General features: G+C 40.7%; 1 protein-coding gene across 1 annotated transcript in view; it reads right to left on the reverse strand.

The window, feature by feature from the left end:
* Nucleotides 1-20,671, reverse strand: part of cntfr (ciliary neurotrophic factor receptor) — a 224,248-nt gene that overhangs the window by 21,455 nt on the left and 182,122 nt on the right. The window contains exons 5-7 of the mRNA XM_058616938.1: nucleotides 13,526-13,643; nucleotides 12,004-12,170; nucleotides 1,780-1,943 (exon numbers count right to left, since the gene is read on the reverse strand). Coding sequence (XP_058472921.1) covers nucleotides 1,780-1,943; nucleotides 12,004-12,170; nucleotides 13,526-13,643 — 449 coding nt within the window. The remainder of the gene's footprint in view (nucleotides 1-1,779; nucleotides 1,944-12,003; nucleotides 12,171-13,525; nucleotides 13,644-20,671) is intronic.

The raw sequence follows: 20,671 nt of genomic DNA on the forward strand, positions 1-20,671 counted from the left end.
CAACCTCAGACGCATTCATCAAACGGTTCTGCGCAAACGGAAAACCCTGCAGTTTTCAGCTGTCATCGACTGTATTTATGTAATTCACAAATGATGTGTTCTTACCCAATTCCAAATATTGACTTAAGGTTTCCCACCCTTCATGTAACGCATTAGTTCACATATTGATTGATTAGTGGTGAGCGGGGAGAAAGAAAACTCGGAGTGTGAATGTCAGGTTTAATCAACGGCTCGTACCAATAAAGATCGGAGGCGCTTTCCACAGTGAGTGTGTGTGTGTGTAAGACAGAGGCACATATGTAACAGTGTGTTATTACGTGTGTTACTGCACGACTGAACCACTGTACGGTGTAATATTTAAAGTTAAATGTAAGTGGCTCCACTGTGCACATTTGTCACAGAAGAACTCCAAATCTATCGATCATTTAATTACTTAGTTCTTCAAACTTGTCACAAAATCAAAAAAAAGCCCATTACCAGTTCCCGGAGACTAAAATTAAATATTCAATTTTATTTTTTTTTAATTTTGCTTCAACAAAAACCATTTCAGTGGTAAACACAATGGAAGCAGACAGAGTTGAGTTTACTTCATAAATCACAGAGGTTTAATCGATTCCCTGATCAATTGCAAACAGTTTGCTCCAAGTTCATCTTTAAGTTGAATAACAGTAACTACAATCAGAGAAATCGCTTGTTAGAACCAAAGTCATGTGGCGCTAAATAGCTACACTGTTTGAATAGTGTCAATCAGTGTTTTGTTTTGTCCACAAACCAAAGATATTGAGTTCTTCTGCTGTTTGGTACAAAGGAGTGAAAGTCAATACATTCATAAACACCTGGAACATGTCTTACTGTAAGAAGAACTATATATAAATATGACCACATATAACTGCAGAAAATGAACTATTAAAAACAGGACAAGAGGGAAAAGTGAGGAAAGAATACAGGGAGTGAAAGAAAGTGAGAGACCTTAATGGAATTTGGTTTAAATCACGTACATGTGCATGTGTGTTTCCATGTAAAGATCTGTAACCCAAGTTCTTGGAACAACACCTCTGCAAACCATTGACGTGCATGATAATAGCGTTGCAACATTAGACCCCAGTAGACAGCGCTCGCTTTCATCCCCAGGAATCCTACGGTGGACAGACGTGCTCTGAAAACATAGAGCCCTCGGGGAACTGAACCCACAAGAAATGGTCAGATTCAGTAACATAAGCAAGTGAGCGATTATGTCTGTCTGACCACGGATCAAAACTCAAACAGCCAGAGGTCGGACCCGAGGCGTCCTTCTGGGTCACGGTCGTTTTCTTTTTTTTCTGTTTCGTTTAACACGGGCAATACCACAAGAGAGAGAGAGAAAGAAAAAGAGACGGCAATATCTGCACAATAACCTAAGTTTCCTATCCAACTTCTAAAAAAAGCCACTTCCTGTAGAGGACGTCCAAAAAAAAACAAATAACAACCAGATGTTTTCAAATATCGAATAATGACTCGGTCAAACAGGTGTTTTCCAGCACTTCTCCTTCTTCAGCCACGGATATATCTGAACAAACCATTTATAGCATTTATGTTGGCGTATGTCATGACAAGAGTCTTTCTGGGGGAGCCAGCGAAATGAAGGTATAGGATTCTGTTTTGCTTTGCTCTGCTGGACGGGATTATAGAAAAATACTGTCTATATATATATATAGACAGTATTTTTTATATATATATATATATATATATATATATATATATGTGTGTCTGTGTGTGGATATCACACGTGGCTCTACTCACATGCTGCCACTGGTCACGGATGAGCGGCCGGTATCGGAGGAAGTACTTCAGAGGGAAGTTGTCAATGTCGGGCCAGGTGGCAGGGCTGTGCCAGGTTACCTCCAGCCTCCGGGGGTTGAAATGGATCGGGGTCGCTGTCACACGCTCTGGAGGGTCTGGTTTGACTGTGGGGTGGATAAAAACAATTGTTTTCAAGAGGCGCGTCACTCCAGTTTTAAAGAGACTTCACTACAATTCAGTGCATAAAGACGAGTAGGACAGAATGAGATTGTGACATTATGATTCATTATGGTGCAGTTATGGAAATGGGAAAAACAAAACAAACAATAAAAGCACTAAAGAACATGATTCATTTGAAGCAGAGGGCTATAGCAGTTGCAGTACGGCTCAAAAAGGGTTGGACAATGAATGGACAAGTCATTGTGATACTAACATGTGAACACATCGCAAAAGACGTGCACATTTTAACAATTCAATCACATATTTTCCTTTTTACTGTACTGTGCATATACTGTGCAACATGCTATTACATTACATTAAAAGTGGCGTTTTTCCACAGGGACGCACATCTTAGTGCACATCCATCTCCCGGCTCAAAGCTTCAAATATTTGACAGAAAACCTGTATTACAAACAAACCTGGAACAAGGAGTTTGAGACATGAGACGAGACGAGGCCGCGTGAAAGAAGAGAAAGTGAAGGTCGAATGAAAGATGGAAGTTTTTGAAGCTTCATTCTGTCACAGACTATAGTTTATCCCCCCCCCCCCTGTTTTCCACTTTGTGTCGTGGGCAAAGCCTCTCACCGCGCGGCGCTCCACACCTACGGTTAATCATCTAGCAACAGCTCGCAGCTCTAGATCCCCTCACTCCTTCCTTGTCACCAAATTGTTCAGCCTCTAATGCGGCCGATATGCTCTCTGCCACTTAACCTCTTGTCTCATCTATTCCGATGCATGCACTTGCTTTCCTCTCGCCTGTTATCTCCCCGTGAAGCCCGCCACGCCTCCTCAGCTGCAAATCCCCTCCAAATTCACCCGAGCCACAGGCCTTAGTCGGACTCTGTCATTTTGCATTTTCACCCCGCAGCCAGTTTCCCGCCTGTGCCTGCTGTCAGCTCACCATCTTTTTATTAAACTACCTCAAAGATGTTTACCTTCTCCCGTGTCTATTTCTGGTCCATACAAAAAGTCAGCATATAGCAGCCTCTACTGGACAGATTTTTTGACAATTATTGTGTTTAATTTGTCTAATGCAGGTAACAAAATGAACTTAACTTTATCAGCCACTTTATTAGGTACAATAAACCCACTATAAAAGACTGCTCATGTGCTTGGTAACACAGAAATCTAATCATTTAATCACATGATCAACACAACCTTCCAGCGTATCGAAGACGACACGTTTGCCCAAGCGCACTTTGCATTATTAAAATTACGCGACGGTTTGTGCTGTTGTAGGAATTCCAACGGTTTCTGAAACTTCCGTTGCAGGAAGCCGGCGAATCAGCGTCTTTGTCACCAGAGTCAGAAAAACTCCTGTAAATACTATTCCATTTTCTTGGCCTGTTTTTGTACATTGAGACAAATACTCAAACAAACTCAATTAAATATGTGTTCTACTGTTCAAATTTTACACGTCAAATCTGGTGTACAATGTTTTTTCTAAATAAAACTTCTTCATTTTAAATTGGAAATGCAGAAAATTGGAAATAACTGCCAGATATTGAAAGTTATTCAGGTTAAAATGGGCAAAATAGCACTTAGAGGATATTTTCTGGCCCTTTCACGGTTAAAATGTGTTAAAGAGTTAAGTACATGTCTTCATTCTACATAATAAAGTGGCCAGATGCAGTCTTAAGAAAACATAAAAGGTCTCTCTACTTCACACTCCTTCAAGTTGTCCTCTATTACTACTACTGCTATTGAAGTATTCTCAGAACTCTAAGTGTAAAGCCACGAGGGACATGGAAAGAAATGTGTTATCGCCGTCGCAAAGAAAATGTCTAAGGACAAAAAGCCGAGAACATTTTAGAGGTAAAAGACGAGACGTGGCCGATGAAAAGACAGCGTAAACACTGTGTTTCTGAATACGTGTCCGCTGAGAAAGACAGATTGGGAGATTCTCAGTGCTTTTCAGAACATATTGAATGACCCAGTCTTTGTTAGATCCCTTCCACCGGGGGAGCACACAGGCCTGCCACTTTACAGCTACACCCTTGCTCCATCACATACAGACGGCATGACGTAAAATAGGAGTGGCTGCGACCTGACAGTCTGACAAAGTGCTCTCCGATAGGAAGCGCCATGGGACGGGAAAGCAGAGCCATACATACGCACGTACAGCATGTAAACAGTGAACACGGACGCACAAAACCGTCTCCGATAGAACACATTCAATGAATGAATGAATGACAATGAGAGATGGTGTGGGGAGATTATATGAGACGGACAGATAAAAGCTGACAGACAACCCTTTTTTTTTTTTCCTGTGAAAGAGATGATAATCTCTCAGAGACCTTAAATGGGAAGATGGAAATGGAGTAATGGAAATGTGTCACACTGTGGACTTAAAGGTGGCCATTATCACCGAGAAAGACTCATTTACGACTGAAATTCGGGATGAACAGCTCACAATGTTAACTGACTCCACAGGTAAGGACAGGGAACTGATACTGATGCTGCTTATCGACACCAGTACTTACTCATATTTATACTACGTTATATATTCATATTTGGTTCCTATCGCTTCATAATCTGAAATAGAAGTTCTTATAAGTGTCTTGAGACAGCAGCTGCATATCTAGCCATAAAGAGCGTTACCTTCAGTGAACTGAAGACGCTGCACTTCTGTTAGCAGCAGCAGCCGAGTCATCAAACACACTGCAATGCACTGCCTCACATTTATGGACTGTTGTATTTGTTTACGTGCAAATATCTTTGCAAATAAAGTCGCCACCTTTTTTACTGAATTTAGAAGCGTGCACGTCCCCGTACGTGGCAGCGAAAAGCTCTTCTAAACATGGCTTTTGCTGTTAGGGGATCGTTTGGAATGAGAAAATACACATAAATCTTTATTATCTGTATCGATTGGCCTCATGCTTGTCAATAATTGACAACTGACCAGTGAATAACTGGTACCAACCTAGTAAAAGCATCCCTACCTAGGATATGACTATGTAATACTCAGCTTTACTTGCCACTGTGGTTGAAACATTGTGAAAATCACAACATTTTTTAAGCATTTAGTAACACAGGTGATCTACTTGAGACATGATTACAACTCAGAATGTTATATCACCCTAAACACATTTATGTTGATGTCATACACCACAGTTTATTAGATCCACATCGCCAGCGTTGATCAAATCCATGTGGCTTGAGCTGAACTTATAGGATTGCTTAAAGTCTTAAAAAAAAAGTCTGTGGGCGCCAGAGAAGAGAGAAAGAAAAGTGGATACAGGCAGAGTGAAACCAAAGTGAAGTCAGTTGAGACCAGAGAGCAGAAATTCTCTTCTTTGTTTGCAACAGCTTTGTCCAGTGGCTCATACAAGCACAGAACACAACAGAGAGAAATCTGTATGGGCGGGATGTCCCAGAGGCTTCTGAAGTATTCATCGGACTTGAAACACAGACTATTAGCTTTGTGTTGCATGAGCAATGAACACATCCTTCTTTTGCTGACCTCTGGGAAGGCACCTGATATCTGACCAAGCACTACTAATAATAATAGAGCTAAAAAAAACACAAAACAAGAAAGGATGTTCTCTTATAGGAAGAGTTAGGAGAAAAAAAAAACAGACAATAGGAGTTTGAATTCACTGACCAATTCAACTAATGCTAAACTGATGAGAAACAGACACACGGCCCAAAGAGTTTCAGTGTCTAAGGAACTTAAAAGGTCCAGTGAGTGAGAATTAATGACATCTAATGGTGAAACGGAAGATTGCAACTTCTGCCCACTCGTTCCGAAGTGTGTCAGGGAACTACGGTGGCCTACGCACACCAGAGAGGACTTGTGGGAAAAATTAGTAACACACACTTTGTTTGGTTTGTCAGTTCGAGCTGCTGTGGCTCAAAATGGCAGCTTTCAAAAAGCAAGGACCTCGGCTGAAATAAAAACAAAAAGCTAACTCTAAGGCTACGAAAACCAAACAGATAATATGTTGTTTGTTACATTTCTATTACATTTTCTTTTCCATCTATCTTTACCAACAACATACACCACGTACATATGGCCAGCATTAAGGCCCCGGTATAAGTCCAAAGTGCGCGTCGCATATCGTGGACCATTGTATATTCCCGCGTCAGGGTCCTGTAGTATCCCAGTTCACTAGTGGGTGGCGGTACAAATCTGGATGCAGGGAATAGGATGCATTTCTACTAAATAAGAAGAGAACGATACCACAGCTCCCTCACACACGTCTGGTTAGAGCAGCTCATCAGCCGAAAGGTCCGTCGGGCAAGGGAATCGGGGTGTCAGCCAGTTTGAGGGGTCTCCAGATCGAGGCTTGGATGACTATCGTTGGCGACTACTTCTTCTGTGGCCTAAATGTTTTTTTCTGCTAGCTAAGCGGGGCTTAATACTCCACCTACTGGTGAGGCGGAGATTCAGTTTGCGCATGCGCTGTCCACGCCCACCCGACACGCTCTCTGCGCGTTGATGACCCAAATCTAGTCATGCGCACAATGCGCGTTGGGTCCGCGTGTGCTGTGCGTAGAAGTATACCAGGGCGTTTAGTAGGGCATAGAGCAGACAAGGTAATAAAAAGTTAGAAGACGCTCTAACCCAGACAGAAAGAAAGAACAAAGACAATACAAGAAGCGTGATTATCAGTGTCTCATTGTTGACGCTTGGCCTAAAAATGTCTATCATGTCTCCCTTGACTCTCTTCATTCGAATATGCATCCATGTCACTGTTGCTCCTCTGTCATTACTGCATCACACGGCAGGAAAAAGCTGCTGTAGTCCATATTTTTTTTGTCTCCTTTGCAGGAGACCCAAGTTGGGGTGGAGTGGCTCAGTGGTTAAGACCGGTACCATGTGCGCGAAAGACATCATGGTCACAATGGTCGCAAGTTCGACTCCACCCCTGGCTGATTGTACTCAATTCCATTGTAAGTCGCTTTGGATAAAAGCGTCTGCTAAATGACATGTAATGTAAAGTTAACAGGTAAACAGCAACTTTTCACACAACCCATTTCACACACTGAAATAAGAGACCAGGAGACAGAGTGGAGGAAGCGTCTGCTGTACCTGTGTATGTCTGAAATCATCCAAGGTTTTGTAGTGTTTTAAAATATTTGTGAGCCACCTTGTTCTTTTTTTTTTTTTTACTTAACGCAGCGAGGTGTGACTGCTGCCTGACAAAAAAATAAGAGGGCCGTCTACAACTCTGCGGATCCACTCTACCGAGTCCTCGCACTACACTGGCGTTCATTTTAAAACAAGAACAAAAGTATGTGAACATCTGCTCTGGTGCTGGATGGCAACATCAGAAAAAAAAAAAATGGTGAGAAATAACAATCAGATCGCTTCGACCTGCAGCCATATACAAACAAATAATAATTCACAAAAGAGAATGGCTTGAAGCAATATTCTGTTTTTTTTTTTGTTGCATTCTGGTCCAATCGATTCACAGACAAACAAAGCCCAAATGAATGCTTGATATTTCAGGTGAGGAGTCGGCGAGTCATTTCATTGGAAAATCAAAGTCTTTCTATTTTCTACAGGAATGATGGAATCTAGTGTCTGAAATATGACAGGACGCGATGTGCTAAATCATGGTCACCAAACACTAATTAATAATGAACTAACTCTTGAACTTTTGCCTCTCATGGTCAATATTGATATGTAATCACAAAACATGTACATGAATACCACATTTCTAATGGTTTCACAATAATAAATGTTATTTTATCATCTTCAAACTGGGATTATGAAAGGTCAGACGACATTCCATGGACATTTCTAAACCTTGCATTTCCTTAAAGGTCCAGTTGCAGCATCAACATAATGATTTTTTATCAATAAACGTTGCTAAATTGTACACACTGTACCTTTAAAGCAGGTCTACAGAACATTAGACTGTTTGCTGTAGTGATTTTAAGCCCCCAAGAAATTGCAGAACTGTACAGCCGGCTCAGTGTCCTCTTAAGTCTTAGTCTTAATAAGAATGCAGTATGTTCCTTGACAGAACATAATGGCTGGACAATAGTTTCTTTTTCGGTACACATGTTTGCACATTTCTTTCTAAATCCAATAAAAAACATTGCACAATTGTACGACTGCTCTTAAGAAATGAGCTGCTATTGCAGAGACAGTTGTGCTTGTTAGGTTCTGTGTATGGCAGCAATTAGTGTATCTCTAAGTTAATATGCCTCCGTGCCTCTACCAGCTGTACGAGAACGTTTTATTGGTAGCTGATCTCTGACCACCCTCGAGGAGCGAGAGAGAGGAGACTGATTGAGTCACCAAAATAGCAAAACAAGCACATTTTCTTCCAGCTAAAAGAGAAATAGAAGCTGACACCATTGTTTCCTGACTATGAGAGTGTAGGAGTCCTCCAGTGTCACCACTAGGTGTCACTAAATCTTTAAGTACAAGCATCTTACCAGAAAATTACTCTGGTAGAAGTTGAAGTCACTTTTTTATAATATTACTTAAGTAAAGGTTTTAAATGTATACGACATTTACTGTACTTAAGTGTCAATAATAATTTTCTGATATATTTAATGTATTAAAAAAGTGAGGAGCAAGGATTGAGCCATGATGGCTCAGTGGTAGGGTGAGTTGTCTTTGAACTGGGAGGTTGTGGGTTCAATTCCTGTGCTCTGCTAGTCTACATGTGCCCTTGAGCAAGACACTTAACCCCATGTTGAAGTGTGTGAATGGGTGAAAACTGTCGTGTAAAACAGCTCCTCAAGACCAGAAATGACCAACTCTTCTTCTTCCAATTTTATTTGGTAGTAACGAGTAACAAAGATAGTTAGAGGAAATGTAGTGGAGTAAAAGTAAAAGTTGCTGGAAATATGAATAACAAAGTAAAGTACAGATATGTGACTGTTGTACTGAAGTACTGTAATAAAGTACTTCTACGTCTACACCAACAACTCCTGAGGTGTTTTTTTAGTTTTTTTTAATTTCGACAAAGTGACCTCAAAATAAAGTTGAACAGAAACACTGTTCTTCTCTCGGCGCTGATTGAATAGATTACATCAGCGATGGTTGTTGAAAGGCGACTGTTGCATTTATTATTGTCCCCGTGGAGTTAGGTTACGTTAGATTCCTTGTCATCGCGATGAATGAGCGACATGAAAGCAGGTGGCCAGGTGGGATAAATGGATCACCTGTGGAGGCCTTGACACCTCCGTTGTCGTTTGATCACTCTGACACTGGAGAAGATTCACTCTATCATTTGATGCGTCTGGAACTTCCTTGAGGGATCTCTTTGTAACTCTACCCTTAGCATACGCATGTGAAGACCCACACACACACACACACGCACAATCTCATCTCATTTCATCCCAGCTTTGGTCGAATGAACAAGGACAATTGAGAATTGTCTTACTCCCACTCAGAATTCAAGAGGTGCACCAGGAAGCATGAAATTGTTTTATTTATTTACGATCTGCCTCGTTGTCCCTGAGAATGAATGTGACTTACAACTTAGAATGGCATGAGAGAAAAAGACTTTTAACAACACGGGAATAGAGACGAGATGATGGGCGCAGAGAATACGAAACAGACAAGTAAAGAGACACGGAGGACAAGAAGGGGGAAGAGAGAGAGGGGGGAAAAACAAGACAAGACAAGACCATGTCTGCACAAATTATCATACATTTCAAAACATGTTTATTAAGTTTTGTCCTTTCAACCAACATTTTCTCGACTGGAGACAGATTCTTCTCTTGCATCGTGATCAGTGACAACAGCTGTGCTGTGTTTCCGAGTGACGATGAAACGAAAACGCGAGCGAGCGTATGGAGTTTGCTTCGGCTTGTTACGACCCACCACGATACAGGTCTATTCACATCGGAGTAGAAAAGTGCGATTTACTGGCAGAGACTGAATATGCTACCAGTTACTCTGTTAGCATAAGCCTTTTTATGTGTAATTTCAGCATGAGCTGCCAAACTAAGGCCACGACCTTGTGCTTCGTGTTTCTTCAGCAGCATGAACGGACAAACACGTTTTAATTTTGTCTAGGTTTTAACCTAACTTTGCAAACAAATATAAACATCCTGGTTGTGGTATTTTCGAGGCCACTAAACTTCTCTCACATGTTTTGGAAATGCTGGGATGAGCGGTGGACTCCTGCAGACTCACCTTTAGATGTCACTAATTCTTACTGAAGGATGCTTTTTCCTTGACTTAAAGCTGCACTGTGTAACTTTGTCATGCAATACTACCAGACCTGACCGAGGGGGCGCTGTGGAGCCTGGTTTGAATGCAACGGGCACAACAAACGAGGGATAAAATGTGTGTGTGTGTGTGTGTGTGTCGGGGGGGCTACATGTTCTAAAAAGAAGTACAAAGTCACAGGAAGGGCGTGCGGGAATGAAAGGGAAAGAAAGGAGCAGTGGGGTATTTTTGCTATCACCAATAGTTGTGGGATATTTCCTCAGCCAATGTGCTAATCCGGCTAGCATTAGCATTTTCATGAGTGCTGTGACCGGGGCTTGGCAGAGCATGTCAGCGCCTCATTTGGTTACTTGTGTACACACGTGCACACACACACACACACACACACACACACACACACACTCTTTTTCAATACACTCTTTCAGCCGACTCACTCCCACACTCAGAGACCCACAGTGTGTGTGTGTGTTTATGCGTCATACACACCCATATCGCACTTAGAGCCATACAACAGGGCTGAGAGCTGCTGGCAGCACTTCCCTTATCTGCCAAAGTATTCCTCATTCCTTCATTAAAATGAATTTCTCCTCTCCACTGCTTTCCAGCCTGAGCCGCTTATGAATTCTAAGAGTCCTGCTGTTATTACGTAGACTTCTGCAGTCGGCGTTAACAAAAAAAACAACAAAAAATGTGGAAATCTAAAAGTAGTTATGAAGGTTCAAGACTGTATGAATAATGCCAATTACAGCACAAACTTTTTAGTTTAATTTTAACATTTTAACGTGATTAAAAATACGCTCTTTTGGCAGCTTGTGTTGAGGACCTTTCAGTGATAAAGCAGACCATTGATTTATGTCACATCCTCTTCAAGCCTCAGTTAAATACTGAGGTAGCCTGTTTTATTATAGTGCCTTTGGTAATGACATGGGTGCACAGTCAATGGGTGTCTCGCTAATGGACTCTGCTGCTAGTTCAAGCAGGGGAGAGAGGAAGCTGTGCACTCTCCTTTGGAGCTGCGTCAGGTGACATTTATTTGGCCATTGAAATTTCAGCTTTCTTTGTCTCGGTGGCACCAAGCAGAGCCATGTTTGTGTACACTGCAGACACTCAATCACTCATCTGTGGTCCAACACATATTCTAAATTGCTCATGGGTTGGCGTCCTCAAAGAGACGCCGTGACACCCGGCATTTCGATCTTTATTTATTTATTTTGTTTGACATTTTTTTTTACTAAACTTTAAAGAAAATTGTTAATAGTGTACAAACTGAATGAGGCTGAAAGAGATGGAATGCTTTTTTAAAAACTTTCAAAATGCCAATGAGATTCCTTTGAGCCTTTCAATCTCAGCGATTTAGCTTTTTTTTTGGCTTATTTTAACCATAAAAGGGCCAGAAAATGTCCTGTGAGTAAGTGTTTTTGCCCATTTTTTCCAGAACAACTTTCAATATTTGGTAAAATAGTGTATTAACAATCCAATATAAATAAAACCAAAAAAGCTTTATTCAGAAAAAACACTGTAGTTGTAGACGGACACCAGATTTTGTGTGCTGAATTTGAAATATGAACAGTACAACACATGTTTAAGATGATATTTGTTTGAGTTTTTGTCTCAAAGTCCAAAAACAGGCCAAAAAAATGGAAACCAAGTACAGGTGTTTTTCCTACTCTCTCCTCTCTGGTGACACAGACGCTGATTCTTCGGCTTACTGCAACAGCACAAGTGAAATTTACAGTAACAACCACACGTCAGCTTTCAGAAACCGTTGGAATTTTTCCGATAGCACAAACCGTCGCGTAATTCCGGTAATGCAAAGTGTGCTTGTATCATAAAAACAAAAGAGAGATAACAACAACACGTACCTATACTGGATTCCTCAAAGGAGATGACATTGGACGCTCTGCCCAGCGCGTTGACTGCCGTCACGTTGACTTTGTAAGGGAAGCTGGAGAAGACCTCAGGGAAGCGTACGTGGCAGCGGTTCTTGTGGACAGAATCTTTCTGCACCTCCAGTGAACGCTGGTAGTGTCTGGAGAGGAAAAGGAAAACACACATGGAGGGATGAGATTAAATGCGTAAAAGAGGTACAGGAAAAACAACATATCTGTGTGCAGATGCTGATTTCTTCCTTTTATCAACAGTGCGGGTGTCACACATCGAAGACGGGGATCTCATTTTCATTTCCCACATTAAAAACTGCTGACTGCACGTTGCTGCTACGCAGAGCGGGGACGCTCTGAGCTGGGGAGAGAGCCAAACTTCACTTTTACTACTTTGTTTTAATACCTGTAGAAGATTCTTTTTTACTATGTTAGTTTACATTTTGTTTGCTGGCGGAGAGCACTTGTTTGATTTGGTGCTAAATCAAACAGTAAATCTAAATTATGTGCGTATGAGTGAGTCAGAAGTGGACACTTTATTAAAAAAGGTGCCAGATGTTGAAAACTTGCAAAAGAACAACCACATTTTTTTATGTATAAAGTGTTAATAATAATAAAAATAAGCTGTATAATGTGTTCCACCTGGACACTGACACCCGCAATGATAATCTCTTTATAGTCGTCATCATTTATGCCCCCCCCCCCTCTCTCTCTCTCTGTCTGTGTCTCTCTGCCTGGCTCCTCATCATTATTCACATAGAATAATACGGGTGTTACAACATTAATGAATGCACCTGCTGGGGTGTGAGCACTGGGGGACTCTGTGATGTGGGAATATCAAAGAGAACATGACACAGACAGACTCGCTGGGGTTGCCATCCACACATTTTCAATATTTAAGATCCACCTACTGTCCTGTGGAAACACGCGTGGACGCCCCGCGGAGAGCGAGACAAAGGTGTGTAACTGCAGCGCGAACCAGGACCTGGGAGAGTTCTCTTTACCAGCACTTCTAATAAACTTAAAGAAAGTTCGTTTTTTTTCTCTTTTCTATTAAGATTTAAGATGAGTGTGTTATTGAATTTCCCCCCCAAAATAAAAAGATAAAAAAATTTCAGTTCAGGGATCATCGGGCTATTTGGGATAATAATATCATTGGAAAATGTTAAGTCTCATTCAATGAGAGTAGTAATCCTTCTGTTCTGGAACTTTCAACTCTTATAATCCAAGTTTTTTTCTTCCTTTTTTTCACTTTTTCCTTTTATTAAAGCAATGATGTGGTCATAGATACCAGCAAATACCTAAGTGACACAAATTATAATAAAGAAAAACAAATTCAAGTCATTTAGTGAAGTAATCGTTGATATATGTGTATAATTCTTCAAACCAGCTCATGTTTGTTTACTTTTATGTTACTGTGTGGTTGGTCGGCGGCAGCAAAATCTTGAATCCAGACCAAAAGTTGTAACCCGGAACACATTATAGACATCAAAAGTGCACTTACTGTACGTCGACTTCAAACGTAGTGGGGATGTACGTCTGGGAGAGCTGGTACCAGCTGCAGTAGAAGCCTTTAGGGTACGTGTTGGATCGACAGGTGATGGTGGGCTCGTGTGGGGGAGCTACAGAGAGACAGAGAGAGATAAAGATACAAGAAATGGTCAGAATATGCACAGTCTACAAACAACATAGAGAGATTTCATTATATATACATTGTCTAGTGTTTTAACTACAACTGTCTGCATGATATTTTGATTTATGATTTATGCAACATCATTATTAGGATATCATCTTAATTTCTAATCACTAAACAGCACATTTTTCACTTGACCGGCCCCCTCCTGACCAGACTAGAAGTTCACTTTCGCATTGTATTTCTGTCTCTTTTTGCATCATAAATACGTTTTTTTTGTTCACTTTTACTTTGAAGTGGTGTGTAATATCATCCTAAATATTTAGAATTGCAACATCATGGTGGATTATTAGGATATAAGTTTAATTCCTAATCACTAAACAGTTTTCACTTGACTGGCCCCCTCCTGACCAGACTAGAAGTTCACTTTCGCATTGTATTTCTGTCTCTTTTTGCATCATAAATACGTTTTTTTTGTTCACTTTTACTTTGAAGTGGTGTGTAATATCATCCTAAATATTTAGAATTGCAACATCATGGTGGATTATTAGGATATAAGTTTAATTCCTAATCACTAAACAGTTTTCACTTGACCGGCCCCCAGCCCCCTCCTGACCAGACTAGAAGTTCACTCGGTCCCAGGACATTTTGAGTTTGAGGCCCCTGATTTAGTCAGACAAAACAAGAATAATCTGATATGTTTGAATTATAAATATGTCATGAGGCTGTTTTAAAGTTAGTTAAAGATGAACATGTTGGAAAACGTCTTCAAATGGTCAAAAATAGGACAAAGATTTATAGTCGTCTTACTTTAATACTTCCATTTTGCTGTCAGAATGTTAGATGGATAGAAAACAGTGAACTCAACATCTCCGGGCTGACTATTATTTGTGTCAAGTCTCACATCTATTTAACAATTTAGGGAGATGTATGCAGTAGAAGGTGACGGAGGAATTTAAGCAGCTCAGGAGGAGGAAGGAAGGAAGGGGAAGAAAAAAATGTGATTGGAGAAAATGGAGGGAAGCTGGTGAGTGGAGAAAGAAAGGATATTGGATTGGTGAAGCAAATGATGAATAAAAGAGGCTGGTCAAGAAAGAAGAAATCAGTGATGTTACGCCAACTCTGGCCTCCTCCAAGATTAGCATCTTTTCTTCACGGCTAGTCATCCGCACACTTGTCGGCCACTCCCTCTTTCTCCCCACAGCTTTTTACCCTTTTACCCTCTGCTGTCCCAACAACACTGTCTCATACAGTATGTTTTTTCTTATAATTTTGATTTATTTGGTTGTTTCTTTTCAAGTTTTTGCCACCAGTAGGGAGGAGGAAATTGTCTTTGTGCCTTGAAATTACACAGTTTTAACACGTGTTTTCCAGTGGAAGAAAAATCCTCTTTAGTGCCCTTAAACATGGCCTTCAAACTAAAGCAACAATAACAACAACAAGAACAAAAATCTTCCTTGTTCTCCTTCTTTATGCTGCACAACGTTACCACAATGCGGTACTATTAGTAATTCAGGCAGACGCGTTTGAACAACAAACAGAGCAGACGCTGAAAAGGAAGAATAAGCTGCAGCAGCATTGCCAAGAAGATGATTGTGATGCATAAGTTTAAGCCTTCTTTGGCAAATTGTACTTCAAAAAATTAGTATTTCACCTTCTTTGTCCACAGTATTTCAACATTGTTTGATAAAGTTAGGGGCCGATGAGAATTTCTGGGGGTTTTTAATTTCTTTTAGCAGTCTTATGTTTGGATGAAAGGTGGGATGGATAATGTTAATCCTGGCCTATAATAGGAGAGTGTAACTCCCCCGTCTTTAACAGAAGAGTTATTATAGTAAGCTACTGTTAACTGATAAGATAAAGGGATAAAATGTACTGCATTCTGTGTCTGTAGATGAAAAGAAATCTTTGTTTGAGAAATAATCATTGGTTTTAATCATCGATGGTGCTGTTATTGGTGAGATTGATTCATCGCCGCTGTATCGCAAACATTTCATTCACAGTTTGGTTTGTTGACACTGGGAAATTCATACATCGTTCTTAATTGTTCTTGTGTATTTTTTTTAATGAACTAGTTCATATTACGAGTAGTCATTTAATCCAACTGCTAGTTTGTTTTTTAACTGTTTCCCTTTGTTTAACCACGTCTTGTTAGGTATTTACTTGATTTTAACTGTTAAGAAAGGTGCTTTAAGGTAATTTAACCCTTTAACACCGAGCGTAGCAAGACAACATGAGTGCAACTTTGCGTTACCAAAATTCCAACAGTCGCACGTCAATGTGTGAATATTACGCACAATTTACCAGAGAGGAAAGAGTTGCAAAAAACCTCCTGTGCATAGTTTGTTTTTGTTTGTTTTTTTTGGCCTGTTTTTGCACATTGAGACTAAGACCCAAACATGTTTTATTGTAAATGTGTTTTATGGTTCAAATTTCAAATAACACGCACAACCTGGTGTTCATGTAACAACGACAGTGTTTTTTCAAAATAAAACCTTTTGTTTTTCCTTCATTTTAAATTGTTAACACACTACTTTAACATGCAGTAAATTGTAAATAACTGCCAGATACTGAAAAGTTATTCTGGAAAAATGAGCAAAAGCATGGTTAAAATAAGCAAAATAAAATCCAGACAAACATTTTAAGGCTTAGGTTTAAAGGGTTAAGCCATAGAAAACAACATTTGTGATATTAATTTGAGAAAATCCTGTTTTTAAGTACATTAAATTACAGGAAACAAAAAGAGAAGCAAGCTGATCCCTGTATGTGCGTTTGGTCACACACGGACACATAAGCATGAAATAGGACTCCATGCAGCTGCTGAGGACGTTTCACTGTCAAACACCGATGTGTTTTAGTGGTCACCCCCGGCAACTAATTGGTCCGTCAATACAACAAAGAATGAGGTGCCAGGAATGACATCAAATCACATTCAATTACAGAGTAATCGGGGGCAGTCTCAATCAACTGGCAACCTCGCATCTGAGCGCTTCAGCGAAAGTCACAAACAAACAATGTCACACGCGAAGATATTGGCACACAGTCGTCGTCAGGACAGAGAAACACACTCTTTCCATTTATCCCTCTCGCACACATGCAAACACACGCTGTGGACTTAACTGTAACGAGCCAAGTGAGTTTATTAAGAAGTTGGAGAAGACTAAAGACATGATCTGTGTCACGTCAGTATGTGGTCTGCAGACACATACACTATATAGATAAATGCTATACAACTTACACACGTCTTGGAAGACTTTTTTCAAGATATTGAAGTGTTTCTGTGTGAATTTCTGTCCATTTATGAGGTCAAGCACTGATGTGGGTTGCTCACAATCTCTTGTTTTGGCTCATCCCAAAAGTGCTGGATGGGGTTGAGGTCAGGCCAGTCGAGTTCTTCCACACCAAACTCAAAGTCAAACTACGTCTTTATAGTCCTTGCTTTGTGCACTGGGGCCCTCCTCAAACTGTTGATAGCATAGCATTTGTCCAAAATGTCTTGGTATGCTGAAGCGTTAAGATTGTCCTTCATTGGAGCTTTCCTTCAGGATCAATAAAGTATCTATCTATCTATCTATCTATCTATCTATCTATCTATCTATCTATCCATCCATCTATCTATTTTGTTTCTTCAATACAGAGTGGACTCACAAATTGGACATTTTGTGTTGCACTTACTTGACGTTCAGATGTAAATCTGAATTGAATCAGATTTGACGATGTAGTTGATAAGCTGAATGTTGCATCTCACTTAAAAGGTTCAGACAAACAATACGTTTAAGCGGCGGTTCCATACCGGGGTGGTTTCTAGTATTTAGCTGTCATTATTTCAAACACAGCTGCACTGTATTTAACATTGGCTGGGGGGCTAATGCCTGGCTTCAACTTTAGTGAACGAAATGACAACATCAAATCAAATGATTTGTTGGCTCAACGGAGGCTTTTTACGGAACGCACAGGGGAAATTAAAACAAGTCAGTGTCAGAGTGGCACAAACGAGAGGAGAGAAGAAGAAGGAGAAGAAGAAGATGAAGGGAAATAAGGACATGAGGGGAAGGACGGGTCACAAAGGAGAGAAGGAGGAATGGACAGTCGGGCCAGGGACGGCGGAGAGGAGACAAGAGTGGGTATAATTCTTTCAACAGCCGCAGCTAAAGTGCTCTTAAAAATATTCAGATGCGACGCTCACATAAAGCTGCCACTCACTTGCTTTACACATGATAAAACATCAAAAGCCTTTCATGCACCTAATGAAAATAGATGTAAGGGCAGAGGGAAGGCTGAGACACAATGAATATGGAAACAATATCTCAAATTAAAATGATATTGTGCATCTTGTTCTTTTTTTTTCCCTGGGAGATATCGCCCGAGTCGGGGGTGGAGGGAGAAAACAACTCATGAATACAGGTGACTTAAATTAGAGCACTCGCATCATCTGGTTCTGAATTGCTAAACGGCGAGCGTGATTTGAAGAACGCCCCACTTTTGTTCGCCTCGCACCTGCATGTGCACTCGCTCGTGTCATTAGAGAGGGCGACGTTTAAAAAAAAAACCCACACACTCCACAGGAGACAAACACGGAGAGAGAAAGTGAGACACTCTTTCCCTTTGATCCAAGAACATCAGCAATTATATACATTATGTATGTGGTAATCATACACACAGGGGCACCTGCTGATCCTTAACCACATGTCTAAGTATAAGTATAGTATAGTAAGGATAAGTATCCCTATAATCAGAGATGTAAAGATTCTATGTGTAATGCTCTTTTTGTTTGACTTCTTTACTGAGGTCACTGTTAATTATTTATTAGTTACATATTGTATCTCTCTATTTCAAGGCTTACACCTTCTTTGTGTTAAATATGGGATTAGGTTTGATTTGGCTGTTGATATATCTATATAAATAAAGTGAATTATTGTTATTATATATACGTATATATATGTGTCAGGATACACTAAGGCAAAATCCATGATATGGGGAAAAATGGGACAATATATGACTTAATAATCCAGCAGAATTCATGATCAAAAGTTGTGGTGTTGAGTTACTAATGGATCACCGACTAATAAAACTAATGTCTGTCTCTCTCTCTCACACACACACACACACACACACACACACACACTAAGCTGTTCTCTCTCCTCCTCCACTATTCTAAAACCTGTCACACAAGAATTCTGGGTCTCGCAAAAGAGGATCTTTGTCACAGGAGGGTGCACACACACACACACACACACACACACACACACACACACACACGCACGCACATTTTTACTTTTATCTCTGCGAGGACACTCGCTGATCGGCGTGATGCCTAAACCTAAAGGCAGCACTAATTCTAACCTGAACTTTAAAGCCCATTGTCTCAATCCTCACACGGCTCTTTGAAGTTTGGAGTGAGGATCAGCCAATTTGTACCCAAATCTGTACGCTCTATAACTCAGTCTGGTCCTCGCAGAGCGGGACAGACACACAGACACACAAACAAAAATGGGATGAAGGACAATGACAACCAGCGGCCTGGTTGCCAGGCTGCCGACCCTGGAGTAATTGGTATTTGGTTGTGTTAGCCTTCCTGTCAGTGCGTGTGCACGCTCGTGTGTGTGTGTGTGTGTGTGTGTGTGCGAGACCGAGATCGTCTTTTGCAAGAAGCAGAATTTTTGTGTGACAGGTTCAGAATAGTAGGAGGAGAAGAATGGCTTAGAGAAAGTATGAGAGAGCCACAATGACACACACACTCTGAAGTGTACACTTCAGAGTGTCTTTAGCTTAAATGAAAACAAAAGAAAATCTTTTTTTTCGGTTGTTATTTCAGCTCTTACTTTGGATAAATCAGTCTTTTCAGAACAAACTCGAGGTCTCACAGTAGCTAACAAATCCATCTATTCAACACCCACCTCTCTGTCTGTGCACTCATTTGTTTTTTTTTGTTTTTTTTACTACTGGGGGGAGAAAACCCAGATCCTCTTGGAAGCTCCGCTGCTTCGAATGGCAAAAAGTTGTTTGGGCAGATGGTTTTGGTCTTCTGCGTGATTTGGCCTGCCAACGCAGGGTTCACTGCATTTTAGATTAGCTTATTCGTGTGTCATGGGAAAGAGATTAATGTAAATAAAACTTGTTGGAGAAACAGACACACAGAGAGAGAGAGCGAGAGAGAGAGAGAGAGAGAGAGAGAGGGAGACTCTGTGGTGCCATTTTGTCCAGACCAGCTGTCATGGCTAACGCTAATGTAATTGTGGTGTAATATTTTTATACTGGTGCTCTGAATGTGCCCCTGTATGCACATGTCGGTCTGTTACGTGGCTGAAATATGCACCGTGATGTGTATGTGTAATTTAATTAGAAGTGTGCGCGCGTTTGATGGGAAAAGGATGTGCACTTTAACGTCTCGTGACAAAGCGCTTTAGCTTTACTTTTTACACTTGCTTAAGACGCGGCGAGGTATAGTTGGGATCGCTAATATTTGCAATAAAGTTTGAGAAAAATCAATGTCGTAAAAAGTAGTGTGTGTGTGTGTGTTTGATTAACTTACTGCCTCAAAGCAGTGGAACTGAAACACATATATATATGCACCGGTCATTCTTTTATTTTTAACCCCCAACTCTCTCTCTCTCTCTCTCTCTCTCTCTCTCTCTCTGCTACTGCAGCTCCCAAACACGAGGGAGTGGAGCTGCACAACAACAATGATGCCCCGGCATCCCAGGAATGTTTCTGGGCCGATTGGAAACAGCCATGTGTGAGAGATGAATGAATGAAAGGAGCATGAATACCGTATGAGAGCATCAGGAGTTAATAAGTGAGAGGCAGAGAGAGAGAGAGAGGGAGAGAACCCCCTGATGTGTGCAGGAAGACAGAAAAGGGGTGATGAATAATTTGTTAAATAGTTTTTCTCTTTGTTATGCATTGTCTAAAAAATGTCCTTCCTGTTCAACAAATCACATGTGATTTCCCAAGCTGTCATATTTGAAGGACAGTGAACAGAGTGAAGGAGGATGTTGAAAGGTTGGCGTCGACCTC

This window comes from Solea solea, chromosome 19 (assembly GCF_958295425.1).
Source record: "Solea solea chromosome 19, fSolSol10.1, whole genome shotgun sequence".
Classification (NCBI taxonomy): Eukaryota; Metazoa; Chordata; class Actinopteri; order Pleuronectiformes; family Soleidae; genus Solea; species Solea solea.